General features: G+C 53.6%; 9 protein-coding genes across 9 annotated transcripts; 6 read left to right on the plus strand and 3 right to left on the minus strand.

Annotated features, from left to right (window-relative positions):
• Positions 1–17: 17 nt before the first annotated feature.
• On the minus strand, positions 18–461 carry PHYSODRAFT_331415 (hypothetical protein; the record flags this gene model as incomplete). Its single annotated transcript, XM_009528203.1, has 4 exons — positions 18–78; positions 145–211; positions 285–385; positions 457–461. 4 exons carry the CDS (start codon positions 459–461, stop codon positions 18–20), a joined length of 234 nt encoding a protein of 77 aa, XP_009526498.1.
• A 525-nt stretch (positions 462–986) lies between these two features.
• Positions 987–2,545, plus strand: PHYSODRAFT_501236 (hypothetical protein; the record flags this gene model as incomplete). Its single annotated transcript, XM_009528204.1, has 6 exons — positions 987–1,014; positions 1,089–1,192; positions 1,283–1,921; positions 1,983–2,084; positions 2,166–2,353; positions 2,431–2,545. 6 exons carry the CDS (start codon positions 987–989, stop codon positions 2,543–2,545), a joined length of 1,176 nt encoding a protein of 391 aa, XP_009526499.1.
• Positions 2,546–3,643: 1,098 nt separating this feature from the next.
• On the minus strand, positions 3,644–4,854 carry PHYSODRAFT_499702 (hypothetical protein; the record flags this gene model as incomplete). Its single annotated transcript, XM_009528205.1, has 3 exons — positions 3,644–3,878; positions 3,967–4,019; positions 4,102–4,854. 3 exons carry the CDS (start codon positions 4,852–4,854, stop codon positions 3,644–3,646), a joined length of 1,041 nt encoding a protein of 346 aa, XP_009526500.1.
• Positions 4,855–5,975: 1,121 nt separating this feature from the next.
• PHYSODRAFT_501849 (hypothetical protein) lies at positions 5,976–6,852 on the plus strand (the record flags this gene model as incomplete). The annotated part of the gene is made up of 4 exons (XM_009528206.1): positions 5,976–6,111; positions 6,186–6,266; positions 6,337–6,557; positions 6,628–6,852. 4 exons carry the CDS (start codon positions 5,976–5,978, stop codon positions 6,850–6,852), a joined length of 663 nt encoding a protein of 220 aa, XP_009526501.1.
• A 725-nt stretch (positions 6,853–7,577) lies between these two features.
• On the plus strand, positions 7,578–8,424 carry PHYSODRAFT_499334 (hypothetical protein; the record flags this gene model as incomplete). Its single annotated transcript, XM_009528207.1, has 4 exons — positions 7,578–7,809; positions 7,903–8,055; positions 8,170–8,242; positions 8,370–8,424. The coding sequence occupies 4 exons, from the start codon at positions 7,578–7,580 to the stop codon at positions 8,422–8,424; spliced, it is 513 nt and encodes a 170-aa protein (XP_009526502.1).
• An 800-nt stretch (positions 8,425–9,224) lies between these two features.
• PHYSODRAFT_300521 (hypothetical protein) lies at positions 9,225–10,157 on the plus strand (the record flags this gene model as incomplete). The annotated part of the gene is made up of 1 exon (XM_009528208.1): positions 9,225–10,157. One exon carries the CDS (start codon positions 9,225–9,227, stop codon positions 10,155–10,157), a length of 933 nt encoding a protein of 310 aa, XP_009526503.1.
• An 85-nt stretch (positions 10,158–10,242) lies between these two features.
• PHYSODRAFT_331420 (hypothetical protein) lies at positions 10,243–11,454 on the minus strand (the record flags this gene model as incomplete). Its single annotated transcript, XM_009528209.1, has 1 exon — positions 10,243–11,454. The coding sequence occupies one exon, from the start codon at positions 11,452–11,454 to the stop codon at positions 10,243–10,245; it is 1,212 nt and encodes a 403-aa protein (XP_009526504.1).
• A 1,610-nt stretch (positions 11,455–13,064) lies between these two features.
• Positions 13,065–14,495, plus strand: PHYSODRAFT_331421 (hypothetical protein; the record flags this gene model as incomplete). The annotated part of the gene is made up of 2 exons (XM_009528210.1): positions 13,065–13,216; positions 14,249–14,495. 2 exons carry the CDS (start codon positions 13,065–13,067, stop codon positions 14,493–14,495), a joined length of 399 nt encoding a protein of 132 aa, XP_009526505.1.
• A 61-nt stretch (positions 14,496–14,556) lies between these two features.
• On the plus strand, positions 14,557–14,979 carry PHYSODRAFT_331422 (hypothetical protein; the record flags this gene model as incomplete). The annotated part of the gene is made up of 1 exon (XM_009528211.1): positions 14,557–14,979. The coding sequence occupies one exon, from the start codon at positions 14,557–14,559 to the stop codon at positions 14,977–14,979; it is 423 nt and encodes a 140-aa protein (XP_009526506.1).
• Between the last annotated feature and the right edge of the window lie 256 nt (positions 14,980–15,235).

Below are 15,235 nucleotides of genomic sequence, written 5' to 3' on the forward strand. Positions count from 1 at the left end.
TCGTGATGTGCTTCCTTTTACTGCGTTTGATCCGTGGTGCGCATGGGTCTCGACTTGCGCACAGCATTTTCGACGTATCTAACCACCACAACATCCATATTAGCAGCACTCTTCGGGCATCTAATACAAGTCGTCTGCATCCACCTCAGACTCCGCTCGACTGCGGTCATCTTCTCGTTAAGCACGGCGAGTCTTGTCTTGGCGCTGGTATCTGTACACGCGCACAAAGGTTACTCCATTGGCCATGAGCGAGATCTTAACCTTGTAGCGACGAAGAGGCGTACGGAATCGGTTGATGAAGTCCACAACGTCCAGCAGCTGCAGCTGCACGCGCTCAATCTGCTCAGCCGTCGCCCAGTCCTCGCGTAGCACCGTCGCCTTGGTACTGTGTCATACCATACATCTAGCCCCATGAGAAAGAGAGAAGCCAACTGCAGGCAGCAGCAGCATACTTACGCCATCCCTCTGATTGGTAGGATGCGCAAGCAGTCGCATTGAAGTTGGCAGAGTGATGGTCACTCTCCCCTCTCGAGTATCTAATCATTCTTCAATCTAAGTTTTACCGCGTCAAGCTCACACCTCCGTTCATGTGGCGCGCGGTCGCTCGTCCCCGCTCATCGCCCGCTGCGCGCAGCTTCCCTCGCTCGGCGGAGCGCTGGGCGTCGTCGACGGCCTTCGACCGCAGCGAGTACGGCCTCTTCGTCGACGGGAAATTCGCGTCGTCCTCTGCGACTGGCGACGACTCGCGCGTGGCGGTGGAGAACCCTGCGACGACGGAGCGGCTCGCGTACGTGGCCAACGCAGCGGCTGCAGACGTGGAGCGGGCCGTTGCGAGCGCACAGCGCGCGTTTGATAGTGGCGCCTGGTCGCGGGCCTCTGTCGCTCACCGAGCCGACGTCCTCAATAACATCGCCAAGACGCTGCGCAAGCGGATCCCGGAGTTCGCGGAGAAGGAAAGTCTGCAGACTGGACGCCCCATTCGGGAGATGCGGGCGCAGTTGACGAGGATCCCAGGTGGGTAGCGGCTGAAAGGGATTCTGGGCGAGAGGAAGCTGTGGGCTGATGTTGCATTGCTTCTGATGTGTTAGAATGGTTTGAGTACTTTGCGGCTTTGGCGCGAACGTCAGAGGGATCGGTTCCACCTTTCTCGGGGCCGTATGTGAACTATGTGCAGCGTCTCCCGCTCGGAACTGTTGGGCTGGTTGGTGGATTCGTGCATTGAAAGGCATTTTTGTTGATTTTTGAAGCTAACCCGTTTATTTTTTTGTCGTAATGTGACTAGATCACGCCGTGGAATCACCCGTTGCTGATTGCTGTGAAGAAGCTGGCTCCTGCGTTGGCGGCGGGCAATTCGGTGGTTGTGAAGCCGTCGGAGTTGGCCCCTCTCACCGTCGTGCTGCTTGCTGAGCTCTGTCACGAAGCAGGACTACCTGCCGGAGTGTTTAACTGCGTCCCTGGACTAGGAGGTGTTGCTGGACAGGCTCTTGCAGAACACCCATCGATTAAGAAAATTGATTTTACGGGGGGAACAGCGACTGGAAAGCGGGTTGCTGCCGCTGCCGCCGGCAACCTCGCAAGTACGACGATGGAGCTCGGGGGTAAAGCACCGATCGTCGTCTTTGATGATGTGGACGTGGACGAAGTGGTCAATGGCGCAGCGTTTGCGTGTTTCATTGCAAGTGGCCAAACATGCGTGACGGGTGCGCGCTTGATCGTTCATGAAAAGATTTTTGACGAGCTGGTCGATAAGCTTGTGGCGAAAGTGAAGCCAATCCGCCTGGGGGATCCGATGAATGATCGAACACAAATGGGGACTATTATTTCGAAGCCACATCTCGATCGTATTCACGCTATGGTGGAGCGTGCCAAGCAAGCCGGTGCAACGATACGCTGTGGAGGCCGCCGAGCCCCAGGTCTCAAGGTGTGGTCAACCATTCATATAGACATGATTACTGATGCTAACGCCCTCAAACGCACTACAGGGATACTTCTATGAGCCAACGGTGGTCACGGATACCACCCCGGACATGGAGATTGTCCGGGAAGAAGTCTTCGGCCCCGTTGTTACCGCGTATTCCTTCAAGGTGCGATATCGTATGCATGGCGCTGGGTTGTAAACATATTCCCTAACATCTTTTGGTGTGGGTGTGACTTCTTGGCTCTAGGACGAGGATGAAGCTGTTCGGCTAGCCAATGAGTCGCCATTTGGACTTGGGGCAGCAATATGGACAACCAACATCAAGCGTGCTCATCGTGTTGCGCACAACATGGAAGCTGGAATTATTTGGCTCAACGACCACCATCGTAACGATCCCTCGAGTCCTTGGGGTGGTGTGAAGGACAGCGGCATGGGGTAAGTTCTACCTGCTACTATCATCAAGAAGCAAAACGGTACTAATCGATGAACCATCATTTAACGTTGGCTTACAGAAGAGAGAATGGTTTGGAGGCGTATCGCTCGTACTCCCAAGTCAAAAGTGTGATAGCCGGATATGGAAGCGAAAAGTTTGACTGGTTTGTCGATGACACGGTTCGATACGGCTGAATCGAAGAGCCAAGGTACTCAATCTTACAGTATGAACCAGAGATGTTAAAAGAAAGCCGATCAAAAATGAGATTTTTCTCAAGGCTATAAGAAGATAAAAGAAGACTTTCAGGCTATCAAACCGCGTTGAGGTCGACTTTAGTGGTTGACGGCGTTCTTACGTGGGGAGCTGGATGCTGCTGTCGCTGTGGTGCTAGACGAATTTTCAGCAGCCAGTGTGGCGTTGAGTTTGTGGCGGAAGACGTCCGAGTGCACCACGGCCACGTCCTTGGCTGGGTCGTCGTTGTCCTCCTCGTCCTCGTCTTCGGGAACGCCCCTGCCTTCTTTGGGGCGTTGCGCATTGCTCTCGCCCTTGATCGTAGATGGAGGCTCGACACCGCAGAGCTTGGAAAGCGGGAGGTTGTTCGAGTCGCGCTGCTGTCGTCGTCCTTGGTACTGCCTTAGACGTCGCAGCGTGTCACTGCTGTTCGGGGTCGCAGAGGCCTCCGTCTCCTCTAGGATCTTGGCCATTATGAACTGCATAATGCGCTCTTCGATCGCGCCAATTCGGCGCATCATACCCGCCTCCCGTGTAGCCTAACGTATAAGCAAAAGTGGTGAGTAAGTGAGAAGGTTGACATACAGGCGATCGTCCTTACATTGCTGTCGAACACGTCTTCATTGCGGTCGTTCGGGAAAAACTCCTTGTAGATATCGTAGATGGGATCTCGAAGGCATTTCACCCTAACACACTCACACACACGATTCAAGTTAGAGAGAGTTCAGGGGTCTGTAGATGCAGTACTGTACTATGGACCCACGCTTCTGCAAATATATCGGCGTCTTTCACCCAGCGCTTGATATGAACTGCGTCGGCATCGAGGAGCCTCTGAAGCTCAGCTTTAATAAGAGATAGCACACAAACGAACGCCTCATCTCAATCGCAGATCTTCGATCGGTCTCGAGCACCACGTAACGTACCGGAAGGTTTTTCACCGTCATCAGTAGCATCGCTCTCTTCCGTTCCGCTGAGTCTGGCAATGTCTTGCGTAAGCTGCGCAATGAATTCATTTAGCGCAGCGTCTGGACGTATGTAAGAAGAAGGAATCCGTGGGCTGCTTAGCTATTGTGTCCCCTACACAAGCAAAAGAAGACGAGGAACGTACTTGCTGCAGTCTGAGCTTCGATCCGAGCGAACACGTCTGCCTTGGTGCGCTCTTGCTCGTTGTACTTCTGGATGAACTCGCTCAGATTTTTTACGTTCGTCTCCTCTACGATGCGGTCTAGGACCCGTTTCTTCTGCTCGAAAGACACGATCTTTTGCTCCAGATTCTCCTTCTTCCACTTGCACGATCTGACAAGCATTCCACAACCACGTTAGCCTCAAACAATAAATGAAAATATTATTATGGTCTAGTTCAAAACTGTTATATCCAACGCACCTCGCGTGTTGTTTTCGGCGCTGGGCAATGTTGTTGTGGAACATGCTGTATTTCTGCGCAAAGCAAAACGACGCCCGAGTAAGATCATTTCGAGCCCAAGAAACCCGCCCACACATGCAAACGTACATGCGACACGGGTGCAGGTTGGTCTTGAGTTCCCTGCTTCTCCACCTTCACGATCTCCTCCACCTCCAGCAGCAGCCTCTGCCGCTCCAGTCGGAACGCCTGCTTCTCCGTGTCAAACTCCTGCTTCGTAGCAGCGATTTCGCTCTTCAACTCCATCCCCTGCTGCTTCAGCTCAGCAATCTCAGCTTGCGCCGCTCTCATGTCCTCTTCGTCCTGCTGGATCTCCTTTAGCATCTCCTTCTCGGCGGCCAGCGCGTCCAGGCGCTTCCGTCTGGTCTCATCGATCGCACGTCGAAGCTTGTGCAGCTCAAAGTTGCGCTCCGCTACTGCAACTTTTAGTCGCTCCTCTGTCTGCAACATCCTGCCACTAGCTGCTGTAGTAGCCGCAGTAGTAGCAGTGGACGGTCTTTTGGCGCTGGTCTCCTGCTCCTTCTCCACCTGCGGAATCGTCGGCAGCTGCTGCTTGGCAGCCTCTTTGCTGCTCGACATCGCCACGGCAGTGAAGAGCCTCTTGGTCTTCGTAGTATCTGCGGTCCCCGGTCTCTTTTCTCCCTGGTTGGCGGTCTTCTTCCGCTCTCGGAGCTGCTTGTGGGCCTGCGCCAGTTTGGCCTCCAGCTCGACGAGCTTCTTCCTCTCCGTCTGCGCCTTGATCAACGTGAGGTCGCCCTCGGTCCGAATCCGATCCAGCTCCTCCTCATACTGCGAGTGCAGCGGGTTGATGAGGAAGTGGTGCTCCACGGAGCTCGCCTTCTTGTCCTTCATGTTTGTGGTCGCCTTTAACGGTTTTATTAAAGCTCGTTTCCACCCAGGAGTAGCGATCACTCTTCGAAATCGATATCTCTGTGACTTGTGCAGGCTGCACAGTGCAGCACAAACAGGCGAGAAGTGCAAGTGAAAGCGTTGCTGAATTCGGCGGCCCTCAAGCTCGTCGTTTCTTTATCAGACATTAAACTAGTGCAGCTTCCACCCCACAGCGGCGGGGGGGGAGGGGGGTCTTTGCGCTGAAGATCTACCGATACCCCGGTTACTAGCAAGATCATGCGGTCCCTCGCCTCTGATCTTGTCACATGAGCTCACTTTGACAATTACATCAAACATTACTAACTACTTACATAGTAGTAATGGCTTGAAGCCTATGGCGGGGGGGGGATCCATTACTAAACTTCTGCAGTTTGGATTCTCTCGTCATGATGGATGAAGAGTTCGGCCGCCTTCAGTCGGCTTTCTGAACAGTGGAGGACGACTGCATTCGCGAATTGGCTCAGTGTCGACCATGTCGTCTCCCCCTTCTTCATCAGCTTCTTCACCGCCACCGCCGTCGGCCGTGGTGTCGGCGCCAGTGGAAGCAGTTCCAGCAACAGCGACGGCGGATGACGCCGAAAGCACCTTTTGGGACATCATTGCCCAGTCGCACCCGAACTTGGAGAGCTACGGTGACCAGGAGCTAATGCTGAGCAACTTCCAGCCCACAATCGACACCAACTCCATACTGCCAGACAATGTACCGTCGTACTCTTCGTTCGCAAGCCCAAGCCACTACGTCACGGTCGGCACTCGTCAAGACGGGACGCCTTTCCGTACGGATATCAACCTGCGTACTTAGTAATTATGTTTATTGCGACGAACTAACTAGAATACTCCTGCTGCCTACAGCTCTTTCAAAGCCGATTATTCGCGACGACGGGCTTCTGCTCGTGGGAACGGAGATCGTCGCCGATTCATCCAGTCCACATCGCGAAAAGAACCGCATTTTCGTGGCAAACTTTCTGGCCCCAAGCGGTGCAAACCAGTCGCTATCACACTTCGAGATTGAACAGGTACAACAACATCAGCGCTGGTTTGTCTGAATTGGTACGGTATTTCATATTCTGATACTATGGACGATGCTTGCTTCCTTTTCGCAGGAGGTTCGTGACATCCATTGGATTGACGTGCAAGCCGCAATTATCGCGATCGGAAAGGAAATCCAGCTGATCCAGGTAGGTGACACAACCGTGGGAAGGCCCTGCAGGGTGCAAGGTAGGCATAGAAGATTGTACTGCAGTTCGGTAGTGCTGAAAAAAAGGGTCTAACGATATTCTTTGTTATCGTAGACCCCATTAACAGTGTACACTCAGACGCAATTCGGGAGCTTGCAGTCTCGCGCACAACGCCATCTCATGTGGTTTCTGGCGGTAAGTTGGAAATTCAGAGTTTTTGATTTCTTCGCTGCTAATTAAATGTGTGTGTATTGCATCTTTCCAGGCTTCGACGAGACTGTGGTAGTGACCGATCTTCGGGACAGAGGAGATCCAAGGGCTGCCGCCATCATCGGGAAGTTCGATGCGCACGACGTTGTGAGTAGCGTTCGGTGGTCGTCCACGGACGCCTCACACCTGAGCTGGACCACGGACGGGGGCGACTTCCAAGTCGCAGACTCCCGGGTACCATCGCCTCAGCTCCAAGTGCCTCTGCATGCGTATCTGGTGCGTGCTTCTGCTTCGAACGCACACAAGTTGAGCTTGCAAACATTTTTTCACCTCGAACGTTATGTAGAATGTCGATAAGCTAGGCGGCTTGTTTGCGCACGAATACCTGAGCGACCTCACTGTCGCTCTGGGATTCGAGAGCGGATACGTCGCCATGTTGGACCTCCGCCATCCTCGACAGTCGGCTTGCACTTCACTGGTAGAATCGAAGGTGACGGCGGTCGGTGAGATCCGACGCTCGGGCACCAAGCTTGCGATGTTTGGTCGCAGCGGGTACGAGCTATCCTTTTAACCTATTTTGTTGGTATGAGAGAGTAATGTTTTGTCGTTGCGTTGCCAGGTTTTCAACTGCAGGACTGAACGACGGCAGTATGAGCCACCTCACGCTGTGCGTAGTGGCCATCTTCTGATATTCTGGTACTTGAAGTATTGTACAGTATCAATACTGACGCGGTCATGGTGACTAATGATGTGTAGGCGGCAGCAACCGACCCAGATTGCTGCGACTTCCTACAAAACCAGCGGTGACTTCTCTTTCGAAAGTGGCGCCCACCTAGCAGTCTCTGACAAGTACGTACCCTGTCATTCTGAGTTTAAGATCTAGGACTCCAGTACTGACATGGGTTTGTTGCAGTATGGGTATCGTGTCGGTGTACACGGACAACAACATCTTTGGAAGCGGAAGTGGCGGCTGGTGAAAGAGCTGAATCGAGTAAAGAAGGAAAACGTATAAAAAGGAAAATAGTAGTCAATTTCCCACTTTTTGGTAAGCACATACACGTTCTTAAACGTGCTTGGACGACCGCAAGCCCTCAAGATACGTGCAAAAGATGCCGAAAAGTTCCGTCATGTTGTTTTTCTGGGGTTCACTTCCCAGGAAGTTCCTACTCAGTACTTTTAAGTACTTCACTAATGGCTTTGTGATTGTGCTAAGTACGATGACGGTGTGGGCGGTACTGTGTACCGTTTGAGCTTTTCGATTGTTGCCAAGTCGCATTTTCGATACGCTTGCAAGCAATGGTGGCGACGACTCCGCAGCGCCAGGACGGCCGCGCCGGCAACGAGCTGCGGCCCTTTGCGTCCGAGCAGGGCGCGCTCTTCCGAGCCGACGGGTCTGCGCGTATGTCGCACGGCAGCAGCACGGTGCTGGCGTCCGTGTACGGCCCCGGCCAGGCGCGCAACTGGCGCGCCGAGAAGACGGACAAGGCCACGCTGGACGTGTGCTTCAAGCTGGAGAAGGGTATCACGAGTACGCCGCAATGATTAAGCTGGTTGTGCTGCAGTATTTATTTAATGCTGTTGATGCTAATTGAGCTCTGGGGCCTACTGTTGCGCGTTACAGCGTCCAAGGAGAGGGAGTACGAGCAGATCATCCGCGAGACCTTCACGCCCGTGGTGCTCACGGACAGTTTCCCGCGCGCCGTCATCAGCATCGTCGTGCAAGTCATCGAGGACAATGGCTCTATATCCTTTCCACTGTTTTCTTACTATGCATGTGTACCAATTAGGGTGTGGAGTTGATTTTTTTTCCAAAGCGGTGCCAACGTGCCGGTTGGTTGTCCTTAACCTTGATTCGACTCCTTTTTATGAAATCGGCACCTCCTTGCAGTTGCGATTAACGCCGTGAGCTTGGCGCTGATGGATGCCGGAGTCCCAATGCTCTCGGTCGTCACCGCCACTTCGTGTGGAATTTTCGAGGATGGCAACCTGTACCTGGACCCGTCGTCGGCAGAAGAGGAGGTGCGGCACGTCGAGCTATGATACAGAGTCCCAATAGGATTAACGAGATATGTTTCCCCTCTTCCACAGGAAGCGGTTTCTTGGGTCACCACTGCGCGTTCCAGTACAAGCGAGGGGGTCCTGACGTGCATTACGAACGGTTCGTTTGACGTCTCGCGCAAGTGTTAAAGCAGTCCAGAGGCTAACTTGCTGAATTGTGCTGTTTTGTATCCAGGTCTGCTGTCAGAAGAGCAGTACTTCGCATGCTCGGAGGCGTGCCAAAGGTTCGAAGCGTGCTTGATAATGATTGTGGGTGACGTCACGACTAACCACCATGCATGTTCAGGGCATCGGAAAGTGTGACAGCCTTCTTCCGCATTGTTCAGCAAAAGAAGCACCCACTTGAGCCAGCTACTCAGTAATTTAATACTGGAATAGACAACCTTGTCTTGCTTGACAAGTGCGGACAGGTGGCAGCAGCTCCAAGTGAACGCATTGGTTTGCCTGAGTTGTTTCGGCATTTGTAAAGATGCCAAGTTCCGTTTTGTCTGCTCTTATCACGTGGTGAACTCAACATTAGGACTCATACCAGGGATGATAAACTTTCTTTTATTCATTTTTCTTGTATGTTCTTTTAGTGAAAAAGAAGATTGGTGCCAGGCAACTGCAGCAGCTCAAGGGGGTGGGGCCGGCCTTGGCCAAACGGATCGTCGAGGCGAGGCCGTTCCACCGGAAGGAAGACCTGCTGGCCGTGAAAGGCATCGGGGCAAAATCTTACGCGAAAATTCAAGCGGGGGCTCAAGTGAAAGTGAATTCCTACGAGGAACACAGTGGGGGAGAAGAGGTTGAAGACGGTGTCGAGTGTGGCCAAGAGGGGGTAAAACGAGACGCAAACTTTCACATTTGTCGGGAGATTGAGAGCGACGTGCGTGGAAATGTGTTTCAATGTGGAATTGTAACGGGTGTGACAACCGATCGCTCATCGTGGCGAGCTGGAACATCCGCAACATTTCAAGACGCAAGGAGACGGTTCTACTGGAGCGAATTGCGGACGTGCTGGACGAGTTCGATCTCGTGGCGCTGCAGGAAGTGAGGGACTTGATTGTGTTGAAGAGACTCAAAACGATGCTGCCTGGGTGGGACTACGTGGTGTCGGAGCCGGTGGGGCGCAAGACCCCGGGAATGAAGAAGCGTGTTGAGCGCTATGCTTTCTTTTACAGGCGGAGTGCTGTGCATCTTGTTGAGAAGTGCTGGCTATTGGAACGTGACAAGAATATGTTCAACCGACTACCGTGCGTCGCCACCTTTCGAGCGACGGAAGCGTCGGGATTACCGCAGCTGGAGCTCGCGTTGATGAACGTTCACGTCTCCTTTGGTGAGAAGGAGGACCGCCACGCCGAAATCGTCGAGATCAACCGACTGGCAGCGGAGCTGAGCGAGAACTTTGGCAAAGAGAGGAAAGTGGTGGTGCTGGGCGACTTCAACTTGTCGCCGCAGGACGTGCTGGGTAGTCTGGGGTCGCACAAGATGGCCCTGATCCGCTCGCCGTTGTCAACCATGGTCTTCGGAAAACTTTACGACAACATTTGGCTCGATCGTGCAGACTTCACCAGTAGCAGCAATAACCCGGACGAAAAAGAAGAGCGCGACTACCTCGTAGACAGCGGCGTCCTCCGCGTGGATTGGCGATACTACCCTCCTTCAAAGAGCAGTCGTCTTTCCGTGCAGAACCCGATGGACGCGATGCTTCCGCGACTGCAAACGTATATGTCTCGCGTTCAGTGCGGGTACGAGCTGTCGGATCATTGTCCCGTGTGGGTTGCGTTCGCATCAACAAGGCGCAGCAAACAGGGACAATGTCTAGAAGCCACTCAGTGAAACAGCTTCCTACGTTTATACTGGCTGAGATTCATAAGCACCATCTACCACCTAGCTACCAACTACCGCTACCTTCATCCAACAACTACAAGACCTTGTTATCTCTGTCCGGGTACTCGCCTGCCGCGATCTCGGAGCGCATCGTGACGGTCGTGTCGGACTTGATGACTTGCGTCATGCAGAATGGACACACGCGCACCTTGGTCCAGTAGAGCTTGTTGTCCGGGCCAATGTCTGCGATTTTGTGCAATACGCGACAGAACTTGCACACGCAGCTCCCGCACAGCATGCAGTTGTATCCCTTGCGGACCGTCGGCGTCTTCTGACAGACCTTGCACTCGTTAGAGTTGAAACTTGAGATCGAGTCGAAGCCGTTTTCCCTTCGCTCCCGAATCGCCCAACGCAGCTTTTTCATGTGCGCGGCGAAGAAAATGTTGATGCACGACTTGGACATGGAGACCAGCACCATGTGCGTGAAGAGAGCTCTCGCTCGCTCGAAGGGGATGGCGAACACCGCGCGACCGTGGATCTGCACAGTATCCTTGTCAATCTGACGGAAGAAGAGGATGCCAGCGACTTGGCCCCTCGAGTGCGTCGACAGGGGAGGGGTCAGGTGCGGGAAGTCGATGGAGTGCAGCAGCTGGTAGCTCACGCGGTCTCCGTTGCTCAGCGTGGTGAAGCCTGTGGCCTCGAGGTAGATGTGGTCGTAGCTCTTGAGGAAGGTCCGCATCACCGGCGGGTTCTCGGTCACTCGCCAGCGGATAGTGAGCGACGTGAACGGGTCCGCGTCCGTCACGTTATCGATCAGCGCCAGCACGTTGCACTCCTCGATCTTGTCGTCGACGTACGCCGACTTGGTGCGGAAGACTTCGGTCGTGGGGCTCATAGCGCCGTAGACGCCGTCCTCGATCGTGCCGTCCTTGAAGCCGACGGAGCGGATATCTGCCACGTCCAGCGACGTCAGCTCGTCGCTCTTGGTGCTGCTCATACTCGCGCTCGTGTCGGACGTGGCTCGACGGAATCGCTTCGTAGCGCCGAAGCCACGCAATCCGTACTTCTCCCGACGACGCAGGAACGTCTCGACCTGCTCGTCACGACGTACAAACTCCCACTGGTGCTCGGGGAGCAATCCGTTGTTCTCGAAGAGGAACTCCTCGAACTCCTCCACGTTGATGGCCACCAAGTCCTTGGCCAACTGCCGCAAGAGGTCCTTCTCCTTGGGGGTCAAGTCCATCGGCGGGTACGGACTCGTGTTGGGCTCGCGCGCCGAGCGGTTGCGGAACTCCCTGAACTCCATTGCCAGCGACGATCAACCGAGTAACTTCGGGGAGGGGAGAGACCAATCTGTCACTTGCTCTCGGTGAATGTCGGAATGAACCTTTGCGGCTCAACTGAGCCCGTCGGGGTCTGGACTGGAGAGGTGAGGAGAAGTCGCAATTGAAGGGATTTGCATAACGCCGGCCGGTGCCTTGATATGTAGCGTTGCAAATGTGGCACCGAGCAGCAGCGTCAGCAGCCGGTCACGAAAGCAGGGATGGGGTGGCAGACGTTTCGGCAATCGTACGTTGGTGTGCACGGGCTTTCAGATTTGCAGGTCGACCCAGCATCTTCGGGCTTCAAGACCTGGCTGCGAGTCGCAGCATGCGACTTGTGCCAGAGCAGGACTCGAGTGTCGTGACAAGTCAGAGAAGCGGCGGAGCGGCAAACGCGTTCCTGCCGAGGAGCGTCGTGATCAACGCCTGCAAAGCTGGCTACAGTACACCCGTCCTTCCACGCGGACTCATCCACACTTCCCCGCTAGGAGACCTTGGAGTGAGCTCTACAAAACGTGAATCGCGCACAATAAGTGGTCTCTTCGATTGGCTTCGTCCTTCCAGGAGCGGTGCCCGCTCCCATCGGCAATGCCGCCCGCTGCGTGGCACTGCTGCCTCACCCGCCAAAATCTTGAGTTTCTCGACGAGTGGTCAATGGCCGCTGTTACAAGCAGTGCCAGCAGTCTGGGATAGTTCGTCGCGACAAGAAACCACGTACACCAATTCCAACACGCCGCGCAAGTTATCGAGTGCCAAATTACTGTGTCGGTTGTCGTTTCGTCCAATAACTCGAGTGAAGTTACGACTTATGACTCAGACAAAAGGTTTCCAGTATACGGGCCCAGCATACAGCTTATTGGTTCATAATATACGCGCACAGAAAATACTCTCTCCACATGTTCCGTGTGTAACAATGCACAAACGAGGATGAAGCACAGCAACCAGCGCAATTCTGCCGGTCTGCCGACCGTTGTGTGCTGATCTAGGCGCTAGTACCTGGTCAACTTACAGAAGACGAAAGATGGAAGCTGACCTACCGAGGGTCTCTCGGAGTATTCTTTCTCGATGTCAACATACATCAAAACGACACCCTACAGCTTCAGTATCCACGGCACAATTGCACACACGCCAAGACACAGACGCCAGGATATGCATAGGCGTGGTCATGCTCGTCTACAGAGGCAACTTGCCGCATCCTAGTGGTTTTCGGCACTGTCGTCTGGGACTCCCGAGCTTGGCTTCTGCGAGTCGCAGGGCAACAAGTGGATGTCCTCGGGCGCAGTGTCGGAAGCCAAAAAAGGTGTACAGGTCTGGCGAGCGCTTTTGTGGTCCTGCTGCGGACAAGTTGTTGAACTCTCGTGCCAGCAAAAAAGACCGACCGATGAATTTCACCGAGAATGTAGTATTGAGACTACAGAGCGCGGATGGTCAAACAAGCAAGGAGGTTAACTCGCATGATGGATACGCTGAATCTGCTACTGTATCGGTCTCTGTCGTCGCCGGTAAAGGTCGAAATGACGACTCAAGTTGTACGCAAGTCGAGAACCGTGATGATACTGCTGACGAGGGATTAGTGTACGCAATTGTGGATCGCATGCCGGTAGGGCTTGCGTATTGGTACAGCGTCCAGTGGCGAGATGAGCCTGATGGATACCGGTGGGCCGACTCATGGCTGCCCAGGAAGCGTTTGCTGGAGGACGGCTTTGAGAAAGCATGTGCGGTCGTGGACATGTGGAAAGCGTCTAAGTACGCGTCGTTTTACGAGTTTTGCCGAAGGAATGGACACGTGCACAATATCGGTGCCTCGCCGTCAGCGAATGGAAAATGTGCAGTTGTTGCTGTGGAGACTGCAGTTACGCTTCTCGGTAACTCTGGTTGGGCACCCCCCGGGTGCTTTGGTGCATTTGTGGAGTACTGCGACCAGCGGGGTCGACCCTTGTCGCCTGACGGTCTGACCACTCGAGAGCTTCGTTTCTACATCAAATACCTGAATGATCGGTGTGGTAGTTCGAAGACAAGTCAGATCAGCATCCGCGTATTCGATGACAATTTGATAGGAGGTGTCAACAGCAAGGACGCGTCGGAAGTATTGGTGTGATGCGCTCTAGAGGATGGAGTTTACGTGTGCGCTGCCTACAGCTCACTACGAGTGACGCACTGCTTTGCGATCAAAGTTTTGAGTGGTGATAAGCTCATTTACGATGACAACAATGTTGCGGTGGAAATTCAAGCCTATGACGCAGAGTGGATCATTGGGATTATCTTTTTGCGCCGAATCGCGCTATACCTCCCTCAGTATTTTTGGCTGACAGCGTCTTCGTCTTAGGTATTACCTCGATTGGCTTAGCCACAATATACATTTCGGTAAGACTGAGAGTTTTTTAATGAAGCCTTGGGTTTGTTACTTACTCGTGTCTTATTACCACGCTGTTAGTCAGGTCAGACTGCAACACGCGTTCATTCTACAAAATCCTTGAACCAACCCAGAAGATCGTAGCACACCACTCAGTATGAGGGCACACAACGCAGTATGGATCTTCGCGGCAGCGGTGGGGAATTGATACGCGCGTTGGTATGCAAGCTTTCGTCAAACTCTACCTGAATTGGAGCGGCGTACGCGTGACACAACCTTCTTGTGGGGCCGTGGCTGTGATAAAATTCGGGACGCTTGGCGTGACATTGGGCCGGAGGAACGCGCACGTCTAATCCAAGCAACACCGGATTCCAGTTTCCCCAATGATACGTACGGCATCATAGACGAACGTAAGGCTTACCCAGGACAACGAAAGAAGACGTCTGGCACAACATCGCCCAAGACTACTACGGCCAAGAAGACTACGGCCAAGATGGCCACCGCCAAAACGACTACGGCCAAGACGACTACGGCCAAGAAGACTGTGGTCACAACGTCTACTGCCACAACGACTACGGGCAAGACGACTACGGCCAAGACGAAGCGGCAACACTTTCAACCGACTTCCACGAACAATCCAAAACGTGTTCGATACAGCAGTCGAGTGACTGATGAGCCGATGCCAACCTAGCCTGTACAGCATGATACTCAGCTGCAAACACGATTCGCAGAGATGGAGCGCGCACGTAACAACTACTACACAGTGCTAAGCAAAGAGCAGGATCTCCGAATCCACGCAGCTTACAATGGCGGGAGTATGGTCGGTATTATCGAAGCTGCTGTGGCCGGTGCGCAGAACGCGGTCGTCTTGACCAGAATCAAGGACAAACCTAATACAGTGGAGGACGCGTTTTCCGCCGTCGCACTTCGCCTGGACGATGTACTGGCGGTTCTAATGGGAACCGCTCAGTTCGAACCGGACCCTGAGTACGATCAACCCGATCCAAGGTTTGCTGCGGCGCGGATTAGACGCGCAAAACGACGATATGATGATACCAAAAGCGCCCTGTACAAGCTTTGTGTTGAGCTTGGAGCGGATGAACCTGGTGAGATCGTCATCGGGAATCGTACGAGCCGATTCTTTGGGAGAGTTTAAGTGCTTCGAAACTTTTTGTGAGGAAGCGATTTAGGCTGTGGGTATCGTCGATTTCCACAGCGATAAAGCAAATAATACATGTATTCAATCACCTAGAGGGTTTGACCTAGTCAGTGTTCTCTATTCTAATAGAATGTCTTGAACTGTCAGCGTTGGTGCTGCATGAGCAGACCTTCCAACGGGCCCTGGGAGACCTTCAGAGCTGGGAGCTGAGGATGTACTGTTCGTCTGCTTCGTTTTTCGGCTAGACGCTTTT

The sequence above is a fragment of the Phytophthora sojae genome (assembly GCF_000149755.1).
Source record: "Phytophthora sojae unplaced genomic scaffold PHYSOscaffold_4, whole genome shotgun sequence".
NCBI classification, from domain to species: domain Eukaryota; phylum Oomycota; class Peronosporomycetes; order Peronosporales; family Peronosporaceae; genus Phytophthora; species Phytophthora sojae.